This window comes from Mastigoproctus giganteus, chromosome 14, assembly GCF_048544385.1.
Source record: "Mastigoproctus giganteus isolate SK-2022 chromosome 14, ASM4854438v1, whole genome shotgun sequence".
NCBI classification, from domain to species: domain Eukaryota; kingdom Metazoa; phylum Arthropoda; class Arachnida; order Uropygi; family Thelyphonidae; genus Mastigoproctus; species Mastigoproctus giganteus.
This window is the reverse complement of record NC_143588.1, coordinates 97,988,761-98,001,767: the sequence shown is the minus strand read 5'-3', so window position 1 is coordinate 98,001,767 and position 13,007 is coordinate 97,988,761. Positions and strand designations below refer to the sequence as shown.

At 35.3% G+C, this 13,007-nt stretch overlaps 1 protein-coding gene across 2 annotated transcripts in view; it reads left to right on the top strand.

Annotated features, from left to right (window-relative positions):
* PI31 (Proteasome inhibitor 31 kDa) overlaps positions 1–13,007 on the top strand; it is a 78,664-nt gene that overhangs the window by 34,206 nt on the left and 31,451 nt on the right. For both annotated transcript variants that reach the window (XM_090388343.1, XM_090388344.1), the window contains 2 exons: positions 1,247–1,326; positions 8,205–8,387. In XM_090388343.1, coding sequence (XP_090244469.1) covers positions 1,247–1,326; positions 8,205–8,387 — 263 coding nt within the window. The remainder of the gene's footprint in view (positions 1–1,246; positions 1,327–8,204; positions 8,388–13,007) is intronic.

Genomic DNA, 13,007 nt, shown 5'->3' with positions numbered 1-13,007 from the left:
TGTCTCAATGTCATACACTCTCAAAGAAGATCAGTAATGGATTGACTCATCAATGAATTATTTTGTTTGATGTTAAAAACGTTTTTATTATTATTATTACTAGCCATGTAGTGCAAGGAAGCCTGAGGCTTATGCTGCACCAGCTAAAAAAAAATTTCTGAGTTACCCTGAGAGAGAGAGAGAGAGAGAGAGAGAGAGAGAGAGAGAGAGAGAGAGAGAGTGTGAGTGAGAGTTGGAAGTAGAAAGGAATCACCAAAAAAGAGAAGAATGATGATATCCAGCTCAGGACCCTGGGTGTGCCAAGCCCATACTCACCAGATGTGACCCCATGGGATTATTTTTATTTGCATTATTCCAAAAATTTTGTAACAAAAAACCGTCATGTGAAAAGCATTACGAAAATTTATTCCAGTTTAATTTATCTTCTACTGGACCAAACTTAATGAAATTTTGCACAGAGCTTCATCTTAGTGCTATATTAGAGGAAAATCTTTCAAACCTCTGAAAACTGCAGTAGTTTTTCCAGGATATTGGAAAATATGAACATGTGATCAAGAAAATTTTCTCATGTAATAAATGGGATAGTGTGGATGTATATCATATCGTTGGAAAGCTAAGGAATTTAGAAACAGAAATATTAAGGTTTTAAGATGCAAAAAAACTTTCGGAAACTAGGAAATGCTTTAATTTGAAAATGCATCTGGTTTCAAGTCACCTGGTGTTTTCAGATTGAATGTAATTTTTTCTTTACAATTAAACTCTGAGGCTGGAAAAGAGTTCTGCACAATTTATGAAAACATTCTGGACATGTCATCAGATCTTTTGATAAATACTACATGTAATAGAACAACTACAGATGGTGTATTTAGTCGTGAACTGAAATCTCTTCAATGTAAAAATTATATCCTACTTTAGTCATCACAGACCAATACTTTCAGTAACCGATATGTAATTATTATTAATAAAATACATTGTTATATTATTATCCCTGAATTTTATTAATATCTTAAAATTAAAATATTTTTAATGCCTGCCGATGACTCTTAAATGTAAAACACGTTAAATATGCTAGCGGTAGGACACATTATGTATCTGGTACAGAATTTTTTTTTTTTTTTTTCCATTTACAGGTAGTTTTATTTTGATTGGAATAAATTATGGGTTGAAGCTCTCATTCTCTACAAGTAGCACATTTATTTATTTATTACCATTACAAAATTTTCTAATGTAGTTATGTGTATTGCAGGACGTTGCGAAAGTAACAGCAGCTGGAATGTCAGTCAACATTGATAAGCATGTTTCTGAAGATATTCGAGATGTAGCCAGGTAAATTATTTTTCACATTAATAATACATTTGCATGTGCTAGCTAGTATGCTAGTTTGCAGTTCATAACTATGCCAGTTATTTTCATCCTTCTGTTGTTATATATATAATTATATAAATGGATAATTATATAAATTTAGCATCATTGGGACCAAATCTTTGAAACCCTTGCCAAATTTTTGAAACATAATACCGTATAGTTCAGTGGTTTTCAACGGGGCTGTCGCGGCACCTTAGGGTGCTGCAACAACGTTCCAGGAGTGCCGCGTAATTTGGGTTTAAGTTACTTAAACTTTTTTTTTTTAAATTTATATATTTATTTCATTATGAAAAGGCATACAGTATCTATTTAATTTTGTGGTGATCTATAATTGATCTTTATTACAATAAAGAATAAAATTATTATATAAGTACAGTATATATACCGTATTTCCCCATGTATAAGACGCACCTTAATTTTGGAGCCTGAAATTTGAAAAAAATGTATTACATAAAGTTATTGAACTCAAGTTTTATTCATCATAAAATTCATACAACTCATCACTGTCAAAACTCTCATCCATTAGCTTGTCCTCATCTGTGTCTGATGACAAATCACTGTCTTCATATATTGCCTCATCCTCAGTTCCATCTATGGCATTTGGAATGACGCACTTCTTAAATGACTTGACAACGATCTCAATCTTGATATTATCCCAGGATCTTTTTACCCAGGTAAAAAATTCTCCTATAGTTGGTTTCTTCACTCTTCCTGCTGGTGTCAAATTGTCCCCAGAAGACTTCATCCATTGGGTCCATTCGTCTCTCATGGCAGCTTTGAAGGGTTTGTTAATGCTGACATCAAGTGGTTGGAGCTGGGATGTCAAGCCTCCAGGTATTACAGCAAGTTTTGTTTTTTGCTCTGCAGCAATCTTCTTTGTATTTTTTGTTATGTGTGCCCTGAACTGATCAAGCACCAGTAGGGCAGGTTTGCGTAAGAGCCCACCTGGTCTCCTGCTCCAAATTTTCTCAAACCAAATCTTCATCCAATCCTGATTCATCCAACCCTTGTCATGAAGGTGGACAATCACTCCTCGAGAAATGTCTTCTTTTGGCATTGTTTTGCGTTCGAAAAAAAAATCAGCATAGGAGGCAGCTTGGTTCCGTTGGCACAACAAGCTAGAACAACTATATAATGGCTCTTTTCATGTCCACTTGTCTTCACAGTTAGTTTTCATCCCCTTCTTATCAACAGTTCTGTTACTTGGGACATCAAATTGAAGGGGGACTTTGTACATATTTGCAATCTGTCCCAACTCAAACTGATGTGTCTTTCAACATTGAATGACAAAACGATGAAATTCAAGGACCTTCTGCTCATTGCTTTCAGGCATCTTTTGGGCGAGTCTGGTGCATGTACGCATGCTTAGTCCATTCCGTTTCATGAACCTGAAGCACCAATTGTGTCCTCCTTTGAAATCACTAACTTCTTTTTCATCAGCAATTCTTCTTGCCTCATGCTGAACCATCTTTGTGGACACAGGAATTCCAATTGCCCTTTGCTGTTCATATCTTCAATTCCCTCTCTAAATCAGGCCATTTTGCTGACTTGCCTCTGGCCTTCTTCTGCTGTGGCGTTTTCAGTAGTGTTTTTTTCTTCTTCCTGTAGCCAGTCTCGGATTGTTTTCTCAGTTGGAGGAGGACTTTTCTGAGCCATTTCTGGGCAGAACGGGGCAAACCGTAACCTAATATACCGGTAACAAGTGCGAAACAATGAGCGCAAAGACAACAAGCGCGAAAAAGCGGGAAATGCTTCCATTTTTCAATGGAAAGGTTTGGTGAAACACAAGTAGTTGCTCTTGACATCTCAAAGGCTTTCGATTGTGTTTGGCATAAAGGTCTTCTAAACAAGCTTCCATCTTATGGTTTGCCAACTTTTTTAGTAATTGGTTATCCAGTTTTCTCTGTGATCGCTCACTGAGGGTGATGGTAGATGGCTTTCTGTCTTCTAACTTCTCCACTAATGCTGGTGTCCCCCAAAGTTCATTTCTTTCCCCCACTCTTTTCCTCTTGTATATTAATGACCTTCTTCCATTGACTGGAAATCCTATCCATAGTTTTGCCGATGATAGCACATTGCATTCCACTTTCCATTTTGAGAAACCTTGTCCTGCTCAATCAGCTTCAATTTCTCGAAAATCTGCTACCAATTCCTTAAATGCCCATCTTAAATGTGTATCAATGGGGATAAAGAATTCTTCACATATATAAATGCCAAGAAGAGCAGGACAAACCAGATCGGACCTTTTACGTAAGGGAAAGGGGATGGTAATAAATACACCAGCTGCTGTTGCAGATGAACTCAACAGTTATTTTGCATCGATATTTACAGATGAAAAGCCTTTTGTGGCAATGGGAAATTGTGGGAGCAAAGTTAAAAAATATGTAATTAATGATATTGAAATTTCGCAAGATTATTTAATGAAAAAACTTTCGAGCCTACAGACCAGTAAGGCTCCTGGAGTTGATGGAATATACCCTATAATCTTAAGAGAGGTGGCAAGCGAGTGCATTGAACCATTGAGGCTAATTATGCGAGCATCACTAGATTCTGGGAAGATTCCCTTGGATTGGAAAAGTGCAAATGTATCTCCCATACGTAAGGGTGGCTCTAAAAGTGAAGTTGGAAATTATCGACCTGTCAGTCTGACTTCAGTAGTAGGGAAAATCATGGAGGCAATGATCAAGGGTGGAATTCAGGATCATTTGGATTGAATTGAAATTCTCAAGGATACTCAGCATGGTTTTGTAAAGGGAAAATCATGTTTAACAAATCTGGTTCGCTATTTCGAAAGGGTCACTCACGAGCTGGATTTAGAGAATAATTTCGACATGTTTATTTAGATTTCATCAAAGCTTTTGACTCAGTCCCACATGAGCGGTTGCTTTATAAGCTGGAACAGGTTGGAATCACTGGGAAAATCCTTAGCTGGATAGAAGGATGGCTTCAGGGCAGGAGGCAGAGGGTTGTGGTAAATGGCTATTCCTCAGATTGGATTGATGTAAGAAGTGGGGTTCCCCAAGGATCAGTATTAGGACCACTGTTGTTTTTAATTTTCATAAACGACATTGATGAAGGGATAGAGGGCGTGATGTCTAAATTTGCAGATGATGTTAAAATTGGTAGAGTAGTTAATGATCACTGCCAAGCTGAGCTTCTTCAGAGAGACCTAGATAGACTTCAGGAATGGTCAGAAAAATGGCAGCTGTGCTTTAATCCAACAAAGTGTAAGGTATTACGCCTGGGAAACAGTAATCCCAAAAAAACTTATTCACTTGGTGGAGTTCAACTAAACCCAGTACTGGAGGAAAAGGACTTGGGTGTTACGATACGGTCAGACATGAAATTCTCTGAGCATTGTAAACAGGTTGCAAGGAAGGCCCATGGTGTCCTATCGATGATCTATCGAACTTTTGCAAGTAGAGATAGGGACGTGATAATCCCATTATATAAGGCTTATGTTAGACCACACTTGGAATACTGTGTTCAAGTATGGAGACCGCACCTAAAGAAAGACATCGAGCTTCTTGAAAGGTTGCAAAGACGGGTAACTCGCCTGGTGAGATCGGTAAAAGGGCGTCCTTATGAAGAAAGACTTCGAATATGTGGGTTGCAGAGTTTGGAAACTAGACACCTTAGAGGAGATTTGATTGAGGTGTTTAAGGCTCTGAGAGGCATCAGTAAAATGAATGAGGACAAAATTTTCAAGATTATAAATGATGCTAGAACTAGGGGACATAAATTCAAGTTACGGGGGGAAATGTTTAGATTGGACTGCAGGAAGTTTTATTTTAGCCAGCGAGTTATAAATTACTGGAATAAGTTGCCTTCGTGGGTGGTAGAGGCCGACAGTTGGGGAAATTCAAAGGTCATCTGGATAGTACTTTCGGGTAAGGGAAGCACATAGGATGATAGGTTTAATTTCCTTTTTATTTATTTTTTATTTTATTATTTTTTATTTATTAATTATTATTATTTAGTTATTTATTTTTTGTTTTTATCATTGTTTTGTTCGGATTTTTTTTTTTGGCTGGTGCAGCATAAGCCATAGGCTTTCTTGCACCATGCGGCCGTTACTAATACTAATACTCCAGTGGGGCACAGACAACTTAGTTGATTTCAACCCTTCTAAAACTCAGTCTTGTCTTATATCTCACAAAAAGGATTCTTCTGCTCCTATGCTTATCTTTAGTGACCTTCTGATTTCTAAGAAAAATGATCTCTCTTTTGGGAATTACCCCGACTTCTAATCTCTCTTGGCACAAGCACATTACAAATATTGCTTCCTCCGCATAAAAAAACTTGGTTTTCTCTTTCGCTCTCGGCGTTACTTTTCTTCCAAACAGCTGCTCACTCTGTATAAATCGCAAATCCGCCCTACCATGGAATATTGTTCCCACATCTGGGGTGGTGCCCCCAAAACCTTTCTCAGGCTTCTTGATTCCATTCAGAAGAGGGCAGTTAGGTTAATTAATGATTCATCTCTAACAGAGTCTCTCCACTCGCTCTCTCATAGACGTACTGTTTCTGCTGCATGCCTCTTCTACAGATACTTCCATGGGCACTGTTCTTCTGAATTTGCTTCTATAATTCCTGCTCTCTCTTTCAAAAAGGTCCAAACACGTGCCGCCACCAGCCGACATCCATTTATTGTCCAACTCCAAACTCACAGAACCAAATTTTCATCATCTTCATTTATTCATTCAACTGCAGTTTTCTGGAACAACCTTCCTTCGTACGTATTTCCCGAAAATTACAGTCTACAGAAGTTCAAGTCCGATGTCAACAAATATCTTCTTTCGCCTTCTCAACCTCTAACCCAAGCACAGTACTAAGTACTATAGGTTCTAATACCTCTCGTTTGGGGTTTACATAAAAAAAAAAAAAAAAAAAATCTACAACCCCTGTATAAGACGCACCCAGTTTTTAGACCCCAAATATTTCGAAAAAAGGTGCGTCTTATACATGGGGGAATACAGTAATTTGCATTATGAATTGTAATTTTGTTTATAGTTATATTATTGTAATAACTACCATATAACATTTTTTTAAATATTAGATTGAGTAGGATGCCACAAAAAAAAAAAAATAAATAAATACTTAGGGTTGCCGTATAGTTGATGAAATGGACAGATCATCAGCTAGTACAATAGATGAATGACGCAGTATTCTGACAAAATGGCAATGAAACGTTGCCACCAGAGCAGCTATAGCATATCTTTTTCTCACTTTGAGCCAAATTATTGTTCACACTTTTACCAGCAAAATACACATTCAGTATGGTTACTGTGCTTTGACTAATGCTGCATCATTATGCAGACATGTGAAATTGCATGACACCTACTGGCACAATCTTGATACTAACAAAAAAAAATAATAATAATCTGTTGTAAAGACAGTTATGTTAATACTGCTATTGTAATAAAAATTAATACAGTATAAATAAGAAACATTTTGCCTTTGCTTCCTGAAGTAGCTGTTTACACTGTAATGTGTTTACACTATAAATCATATCACATTACACTATAATGCGATATGATTGAACAATTCATTATAGTCGTAATTGGTCACTACTGAAGTTCTGACTATTACTCAAAACTATTTGCTTTTAAGGCAAGCTGGTTTTTTTTTTTTTTTTTAACTCAAGGCTGGGGAAACTTTCTCGTGGCCACTTTGAGAATATTTATTCGAAAAGATTCCTGAAGTGAGTTTGCAATTGAAAAATGAATGCACAACGTAAAGGGAAGGAGGAACACACAGAGAGAGAGAGAGAGAGAGAGAGAGAGAGCGCGCGCACAATGGAATACTTACATTAGAGAATTCAAAACAAACATAATTTTGGTTAATAAAATTTGAAATTTAATTTTTCAGGCTTTATTGTATTTGTTTTGAACTGTTAAAACCAGTCACTACTGAACATAACTGTCAGAAGCTAGATTATTTAAGCCAAGCTTCAATTTCAAAATGATCTACATTGGTGAATCTAAAAGGCATAATGCTCTTGTGTGAAAGTACCATAATCCACTTTGCAAAATTGATGAATGAAAAATTATGACCACGTAATGGAAGTTTGCCTTATTCACTGTATGCTCAATGCTTACTGTGATTATAATAGATTGTAGTGTTTTATTTTATTTATTTTTTTTTCTTTCCTTTCACTTTTCGGATGGAGAATGATATGGCAACGCTGTTGCAATTGAAACTGATTTAAAATTGATTTTTTCAACATCTGTTTAATTTTATGTCATAGAGACATAAAATTCAGCAGGTTATGATGCAAAAGGTGGGACAGTGATAGAGAATAGGATGAAACTGTATTCTTAATTGTTATTATCAAGCTTTTGTTGTTTTTCAGAAAAGTGTAGTGTCCGGAAATGCTTTCTTTCCAACATTATATTTTCTTTTAAATTATAAAAATAAATTTATCACTGCTGATTCTAATTTATGATTAAGTATAAGAAGTAAAGCTTGCATTGAGCTCTCAACCAAAAGTTTATTTTTTATTTTGTTCGGGATATAAAACCTTTACTTTTATTATCTCAAAAAATTCACAGGTCATGTTACTAATAAAAACTGTCAAGCTTTGCTTTATGTAAATTTTTTTTTCAGCTGTAAAGCTATCAACATTTCATTGAAAGAATTGTTTTATATAACTTTTATGTTAATTATGACGCATGTTACATTAATTATGACAATAAAATTTACAGCTTTTTTTTTAATATATATTTCTGCATTCTTAAATGTAGGAAAACAGAAGCATAATAGAATATATAATTTTATCTTTTAGCTAGTAGTGTTGTTAACAAGTTTTGTATAACCTTTTAACTGATATTTTTCAGTGCCTTCAAAAATGTTGACAAGTTAGAGACTCAGTTTAATAAAGAAGTTATGTCAGAGATAACTTCATCAAGTGAAAATAATCAAACTGATAGGTCACAGCAGAGTACAAGTAGGAGTAATGTAGATGATGATTGGATTCCACCACTACAGTTGCCAAGGCATGAAGCTCCATTTATGACTGGGTAAACTTTTTTTGCAGACCTCATTTATTATTTCATCCTTTGTCTTTAACAGATGACTAAGTTAAACAACACACAACAAATTGCCTTATACCCTGTGATAACAGATCTTTCATGCAAGTTTATAAGTTTTCGTCTAACATGTTAACTGCAGTGAGGCCTAACAGCCAGATAACAAAGAAAATTTTAAAATTTATAAAAATATTTATACCCCAAACTACATAAACAATTATGTTTATATTCCTACAAACGTTTACATCGGAAAATACCCTAGTTCTTGTAAAAAGCTTTGTCTACACATTACTACATTTGTGGTTTATATTTATCATAGAAGCCCAGCAAACAAAACATTTCACTTGCTCTTTCTTGGTTTCTGCTCTGAGACAGAGCTTGCTGACTATTGTATTATATAAATATTTCTAAGTAGGTGGCCTGGAGAGTTTGAATATTATCTCACACTGTAGTTACATTGTTTTTCTTCATAAGTTAACATAATTACTATTTATTGCACTGTTTATTATAATTACTATTTATTTATGCCACGCAACTTCACAAACTAATATTGCTTGGAGAAATAAATGGTATAAATGTAAACTGTGACTATAAGCAACATTTTTCAGTTTTTCTTACTTTTCTTTTCCCTTTTTTTGTAATGACTACATGTCATTACAAAAAAAGGGAAAAGAAAAGTAAGAAAAACTGAATTTTCCATTTCTGTCATATGAATAGTTAAGTATGCTGGTTAGGCACCATAATAACAAAAATAAAAAGTTTGTGAGCTCATCAACTTGTGGCCTCATAACTTCATCATATAAATGTTTGAAAATCTAGATATAACTCTTCAGTAAAATGTGCCTCACATGCATTCACCGAGGTCATTACTCCTAGACATATAGAAAAATATGATGTGTAGATTTTTTTTTTTTTTTTTTTTTTTTTAGTCTAGCAGTTGTTAAAATTTCTACTGCCCTTTTGGAAGTTGATTAACGTAACAGACTAAATAAGGTTGATTCTGACTTAGTCGTAGGCAGCTCTACTGTGAAAGTTATGGAGAGTCAATTTGAAGTCAGTCCAAATATTCTATTGAATACCCTAAACAAATTCAATTTAAGCTATGATACAAACACTGAGTCTTCCCATGGCCCTCTGGAAACACTGCTTTGTTGTCCTGCAACAACAACTTTTGCATCTAATAAAGGCCATTTTCAAAAAGGGATCACTCCCCGCAAGATTAAAGGAAACCATCATCACCCCCCACTATTTAAAAAGGGTGCAAAAGACAGCCCTGCCTCCTTTCGACCCATACAGAAAGCCAATCCCCTTAGTAAGATCATTGAGAATATCTTATATTCGCAGCTTTGTTGTGTTATGAAAAACAAATTCAGCCACATTCACCATGGCTTCCTTATGGACAGGTCAACAGTGACCAACCTACTTTCCTTAGAACATAATATCAAACATAGCCTTGACAATAACAACGAGATAGACATTTTATATCTTGACTTACAAAAAGCCTTTGATTCGGTACCACACAATCTGCTTTACCTCAAATTAAAACACATAGGTATATCAAATAATGCCTTATCACGTATGTTAAACTTCTTCTACAACAGGAAAAGTAGAGTTCTTTTCGATGGAAGTTACTCCTCCACCTTTCCTATCCAGAGGGGAGTTCCTCGGGGCTCTCCTCTCGGACCGCTATTATTTATGATATACACCAATGACATACAAGATTGTATGCAACATGAAGACGTCAAAGTTCTCTCATATGCAGATGACCTGAAAATATACAAAACCATCAAATCAATACAAGATTGTCAAAAATAGAATCACCATTGGATTACAAATAATGGCCTATCACTCAACCTAGACAAATGCTGCACCATATCTATTGCAGACTATCATAAAAAACATGAAATTAATTATCCGTACAAAACCAATGATCGTGAGATAAAGTGAGTACAAGAGGTTTCAGATCTGGGAGTATGGTTTTCAGCCAAGGGAAACATACATATAAATAAGACTACAGTAAAGGCCTCCAAATCTCTTGGAGTGCTTAAAAGAATCTGCTTTGACTTTTCCAATATTCAACTCATAAAAACAGCATGCATAATGATCATTAACCCTATACTAGAATATACCTCACAGATCTGAAATCCTCACACCAAAATTCTAATAAAACAACTGGAACATATTCAGAAATCCATAGTCAGATTCCTAGTGTACAGGTCTAGGTTGGAAATCGAAACAAAATCTTATTATGACTGGTGTATTCACTTCGGGATGGTACCACTTTCTCAAAGAAGGGCTGTGGCGGACTGCAAATTCCTGTTGTTTATTTGTTTGCTTGTTTGTTATTTGGTTTTTAGGAGCATTAGCAACTAAGGCCATATTGCTCCGGGAATATGCGGTGGTTATTCCCTGACCTTTCCACATCCTCCGTATTTGGTGGTGACGGGCTCGAACCCCGGTCTAATCAAGAAGCGTGTGCTACGCACTGCTGCTCCTTCCCACCTGGCTACGGAGGCGCCGCAAATTCCTGATGCATCTAGCGGCTGGAAAGCTGGATGACCCCTGAGCTGCTCTACCTCATGAACTTTAGCTACCCTCCAAGAACCCTGAGAAGACACAATATGCTGGCACTAGAGCCATTCAGAACTGATAATCTTAAATTCAACTATTTCAATAGAACTGCAAGATTGCTAAACAAATCCAACGTTGATATTCTGGCTGAAGATATAAATATAAAAAAATAAATGCAAAGGTACTACAATCAAATAATTAGAAAATAATAATAATAATAAATAAAATAATAAACATGTTATATCGTTTATGGATATTTCAATAAACAAATTAAATGAAAAAAAAATACATAAATACAATAATAAGAAATCATACATAAAAAAAATGGATAACCATGATAATAATACAATGTACTCAAATTAAATATAAGTTATGAGCAAACAAGAAGATATAACAACAAAATGTTAGAAATAAAAAAATAAAAAAAATCTTTGTCATACCAGCATTTGCCTAAATGCAAATCGCCTGTAAAATATGATATTCCATTGGATATACCGTATAGTGACCATGTATATTGACATTTGACTTTGTATATTGACATTGTATATTAACTGTAAATATACCTGTACTATTACTGCTGTATTTCTCCTCTGTAAGGCTTAGGCTGTTCTGGAGTATAATAAAAAAAAAAAAAAAAAAAGTCTGAAACAAAGGAATATTTTATCCTTTTGTTCAGCGAAGAAGTACTGTATTGCTGTATGTGACTACATGATGCAGAAATTCCCACTAAAATATTATGTTCTTATAAATGCTGGGGTAGCACAAATTTCATCAATTGGCAGTGCATCACTTTCAAAGTTTGAAATTTTTGGACAAGCTCTAGTACTTGTCAACATCATCGAAGATAAATAGATGAAGCAGTAGATGTTTTGCAGTATTAGTTCTGTTGATTTCAGTGTGAGAAACTACCAGAAGCTATTATTAAAGAAGAAAGAATTGATGTGCAGTGGTCCTTGGTTGGGGAACTGAAAATCACACAAGTAGGCTTGAAATACAGTCAGTCCTCGTATAACACATGTTTACACTACACGAATTCGATCATACACGATTTATAAATAGGGGAACAATATCGTATATAACACGAACCGAATTTGCTTATGCACGATTCTCCTTTGTGTTTACAAGAAATAGTAGTTGAACGCGGAATCACTCCAACTGAACGCAACACGATAGAAATGAAGAGAAGATTCTGAAAATGTATTTGTTTTTTATATCAGTGAAGGGGGAACACATTTCATCATAATAACGTAAAAATCCACACAATTCCAGCTATCGGTATTATTCCAAATGCAATTAGATTATTTACTACCAGTTTATAACAGATTCCACTAGCAGGAATGCAACTGGAAATTGTTTTTATTGTTTTATGGTAGTAACCCCCAGAAATGTGCTTTAGTAAAATGTGAGCTATTCATAGTGTGTCTCTACCTTTACGGTGTTTATTCAATTGCTACACGCGTACAGCTTTGTTTATGTGTACCAAGCATTTATGTGTTATGTGTACCAGAATACTTAAAAGGTGTGAAAAGGAAGCGTCCTGGTGAAGACACTAGAGATTCAGAGAGAAAAAGAAAAGCAATATCAATAAACAGAGGCGGACTGGGTCAAAAATTCTTATCCGGGAAAATTTGTAGTGGCCTCATACTATGGTTTATGGCCAAAATCACACCGCCCACCGGGGTTTCCCCGGTAAGGCTTATGGCCAGTCCGCCTCTGTCAATAGAGAAAAAATATGAAATTGTGAAACGCTTTGAGCGAAATGAAAGACCATGTGATATTGCACGTGCTATATGTGCAGGTCTAAATGAGGCAATGCCGAGAATTAGAAAAATGCATAAAAACAACTTTCATAGCAGGAACAACTCAAAGTGCAATTAAAATCCATTAGATCAAGACACAAAGAATTGGAAGAGATGGAACGGCTGTCTTCTGTTTGGATAGAAAATCAAACAAAAAACAAGTTTGCTTACAATAGAAGCAAAACCATTAGCAATATTTTATTATGTAATAGTCGTAATAAAATACTTACGTATTTTATTA